The sequence below is a fragment of the Limulus polyphemus genome, unplaced genomic scaffold (assembly GCF_000517525.1).
Source record: "Limulus polyphemus unplaced genomic scaffold, Limulus_polyphemus-2.1.2 Scaffold5, whole genome shotgun sequence".
NCBI classification, from domain to species: Eukaryota; Metazoa; Arthropoda; class Merostomata; order Xiphosura; family Limulidae; genus Limulus; species Limulus polyphemus.
Genome location: NW_013665615.1, coordinates 250,607 through 254,506, shown reverse-complemented (window position 1 = coordinate 254,506; position 3,900 = coordinate 250,607). Strand labels below are relative to the sequence as shown.

The 3,900-nt window shown below is 27.4% G+C and overlaps 1 protein-coding gene across 1 annotated transcript in view; it reads right to left on the bottom strand.

Annotated features, from left to right (window-relative positions):
- The window catches only part of LOC106473798 (Down syndrome cell adhesion molecule-like protein Dscam2), a 63,581-nt gene that overhangs the window by 11,725 nt on the left and 47,956 nt on the right, over window positions 1–3,900 (bottom strand). The window contains exon 12 of the mRNA XM_013934507.2: window positions 2,407–2,595. Within this exon, the coding sequence (XP_013789961.1) occupies window positions 2,407–2,595 (189 nt within the window). The remainder of the gene's footprint in view (window positions 1–2,406; window positions 2,596–3,900) is intronic.

Below are 3,900 nucleotides of genomic sequence, written 5' to 3'. Positions count from 1 at the left end.
AAATAATAAATATATATAAATGTATAATGTTATGAGATTTAAGCTATTTAGTATAAACATTTATGTTTTCTTGTTATAATTTATGTTCATTCTACAATGAAAGAGGCACAGTTTATATTTATTTCCTAATTTTTATGGTGGTTATAAGACTCATTAGTGAAAATAACAAATAAAATATAGTTTTTTCTTAAGAAACGTTTTGTAACTATCTGGACATTATAAAGATTTCACATGTGAAATTTCAAAATTTTCTGATGCAAAAAAGTATTTTTAATCTTAAAATGAATATTATTTTGCATAAATGATAAGAAACATGTGAAAAGAAAAAAAGCATGAGAAAAACATTGCTTTACAAACCTTAAGACTTGATAAAAAATTTTGATATTTTGCATATGAATGAATTGTAATGTTTACTGATAATCTAGCAAATTTTGTTAACAACCACTTACTAATTTAAAAGTTATAGCATGAAAACTATAGCAAGCACAAAATTATTATGAGGTTGGTCCCAGGTACTAAGCCCATGCTGAAATAGTTAATGGACAAGTACCATAAATTAACAACCATACAGCAATATTTATCACACATATGAACAGAACCAGATACAACACAAACCACTACCAAATGTTCATCTATAATAATGCTTCCAAATTCTTGACAACTACTACACCACCTAATTTCTACCAAAATACAAAAAAGCTAGATACCAAAAACATGTTAACAAATGCTAATTACATGTGAAACCTCATCAAACAAATAGAAATCTTAGCTTTAGACTATATAACAAATAAAAATAGGTGAATATAATGTTTGGATCAATTTCAACTTCAACCAAGTAACTGATATACTTCGTGAGACATCTGATGTGTATTTTGGATGATTAAAAAAGTACATCCACATATAAGAACAATTAATCCTTTTAACATAAAACATATAAGGCTACGAATTAAAAGTACAAGATTTAAATAGTTTACAACTTAAATACTTGAGGAAATTAGGATTTCATTTGTTTGGTTAATTTACAAAACAAGATAATCTCCAAATACAGTAAACAATCAATGGTGATGAAATCAACTTCAATTTCATACTGGTACAGTGGTTGTAGTCTCACCCTCTGTTCCCTAATTTTTGGATGATATCTTCAACATTTGAACATACACATTAATAATAAATGCTACTATACTTAATAGAAAGTCTAATTAGTCCATTTAAATAACATTTGAAAACATGTTTTAGATTAGATTTAAATAAAATACTTAAACAAATTCTCTATCTTCACCTCTCGAAATCCCGATATGTGACATCACTCAAATTTTCTATTAAAGTATCCAGTCACTTGAATTATATTACTTATGACTCTCAAAAATTGTACATACATATTTCAATCAGGCTTATGAGAATGTGTATTTTCCCATTTAAAAAAAACAACAAAATCTGCAGAAGATTATGTAAAGTCCTTCTGGGTGACCAATAATATTTTCACTTGTCAAATAGGAAAGAAAAAATGATAATAATAATAATAATACAACCCCTCATAATTAAATACTGAACTTATATGTAGTAATATTACTACATCTGAGCAATTATTGCACATAAGATGTTCAAATAATTTAAAATATCTAGTATAAAACACCTAAAAATAGCAGTTGATTTCCCATATAGAAGAAAGGCCCCCCTTCCCCCTTTTCTTTCTCTAAATAAAAATAAGATGCATCAAAATGGTCATAACTTAGTTAAATAATAGGTTTCCATTCCAATGTAATATTACAATTTAAGGCCCCATTAATGTAACTGAATAAAAAAAAACATTCAACAGATACCAAAACTTTGCAGATAGTTTTATGGAAAAGAAAAAGATTAATTCAATTGATTAATGAATATTATAAACTTTCAACATTCGCATACACTTTACCATGCATTGAACTTTCCATATTTCCCAATTCATAAGCTGAAAAAAATCAATAGTGTTCATAATCATCCTACCATAGAATTACATATTTAATTATTTATAATGATTTACTTGTTTCTTGAGTAACTCCAGTAGAATAAAAGCATAAATAGAAGGCAAAGCAGCAAATTCCTGAAGAAACTTGTTAGAGATAAGTATATTTACTTGATACTAAACATTTTGCAGTGTTAAAACAAATCATATATATCACCTTGGATTTGAGTACTTATTGCTATTAAACCATATATTGTATTATGGCAAAACTTGCAAACTTGTTACATCTAACAAAAACAGACAAAATGCCAACTTGCTTTTACCTGATAAAGTACTACAATAACAGTAATGAGAATGAACAGACCAAAATTTTGGAATTATCAATATATAATTTTGGAATAATAAGAAGTATTATTTTCTTAAACAAAAGAAAATGTTAAAAATAAACACCACTCATAACCCACCCTGTGAAGAAGTTCTTGCAGTTATTGTATCACTGGGCTCACTGTTACCATAACGACTATGAGCAACAACATACACATGATAAAGCTGTTCCTTCTGAAGATTAGTGAGAGTGTAACTTGTCTGGGAAGACTCTGATATAGTGATTTCATTCCAGTATCCATTTTCTAGTCTGTAGTGAAGTGAAAACCCTATAAAGAAGTAGAGAAAACACAAATTAAAGCACAAACTTTAGAGATTTTGATTATCCAAGTGTCTATCAATAAAGATACTATAAAAAGAGTCTAATACTTAAAATAAATAACTCAAAGATCATATGCATTCACACAAACAAATTCAAATTCATTGTACATTAAACACAGACACTATTGTCATATGCAAGTCGTATAATGGACACATTTGGATTAAAAATACTCTAGAATTCATTTTTAATAATCTGATTTAACTTTAATATTCTTGAAAAAAATAAGTTAAATCCTAGATAAGAGAAGGAAGGAAGTGAGCTCCTTCACACATACACACACACATGAAAAAATCTGATTAACTCTTTTAGCATGGGTTCGGTCCCTGGGACTAAACTCATAACCACTTTGTGCTTGTTATAGTTTTCATGCTATAACTAGTACGAGACTGTTAACAAAATTTGCCAGATTATCAGTAAACATTACAATGCTTTCATACGCAAAATATCAAATTTTTTTTATTAACTCTTAAGGTTTGTAAAGCAATGTTTTTCTCATGCTTTTTTTCTTTTCGTATGTTGCCTATCTAACATTAAAAACACTTTCATGCATCAGAAAATTTTCAAATTTCACATGCAAAAATCTTTATAATGTCCAGATAGTTATCAAATATTTCTTAAGAAAAAAACTTTATATTTCATCTGTTATTTTCATTAATAAATCTATGTACAGGTTTGGTCGATTTGTCCAATCTCGTAACCACCATATAAAATTACGAAATAAATATAAATTATGCCTTTTTCATTCTAGAATGACTATAAATTATAACACAAAAACATAAATGTTTAGAATAGATAGCTTAAATCTCATAACATTATACATTTATTATTTTTATTATATTGAACTTTCAGCCATGCCTGGCTAACAATACACAAGTTAAATGGCACGGCACATGTGCTCTCATGTTACCGTATCCAATTAAATAAAACTGATCTTTGGTCTTTACAAAGTAACCTGTCAAGGCTGTGTTTTAGTAAACTAGTATTTTGTAAAATACAGTCACATTTCAATTATTATACATTATATATGTATACAGATTATTGCTATTTAGAAACAAGTTCTTAAACTTATTTTCTTAAAACAAAGAACAGTAAATACAGAAGTAAAGCAAACAATTATCTCTTCTAGTTACGACCCTTGTACTCGGTTGCTGATTTGACGTAGGTTGCTAAGCCTTTGAAAATGTTGCATGTGGAGGATATGAAACAAAATATATTTTTTTTTAGGTTTTATATATATATATATATATATATA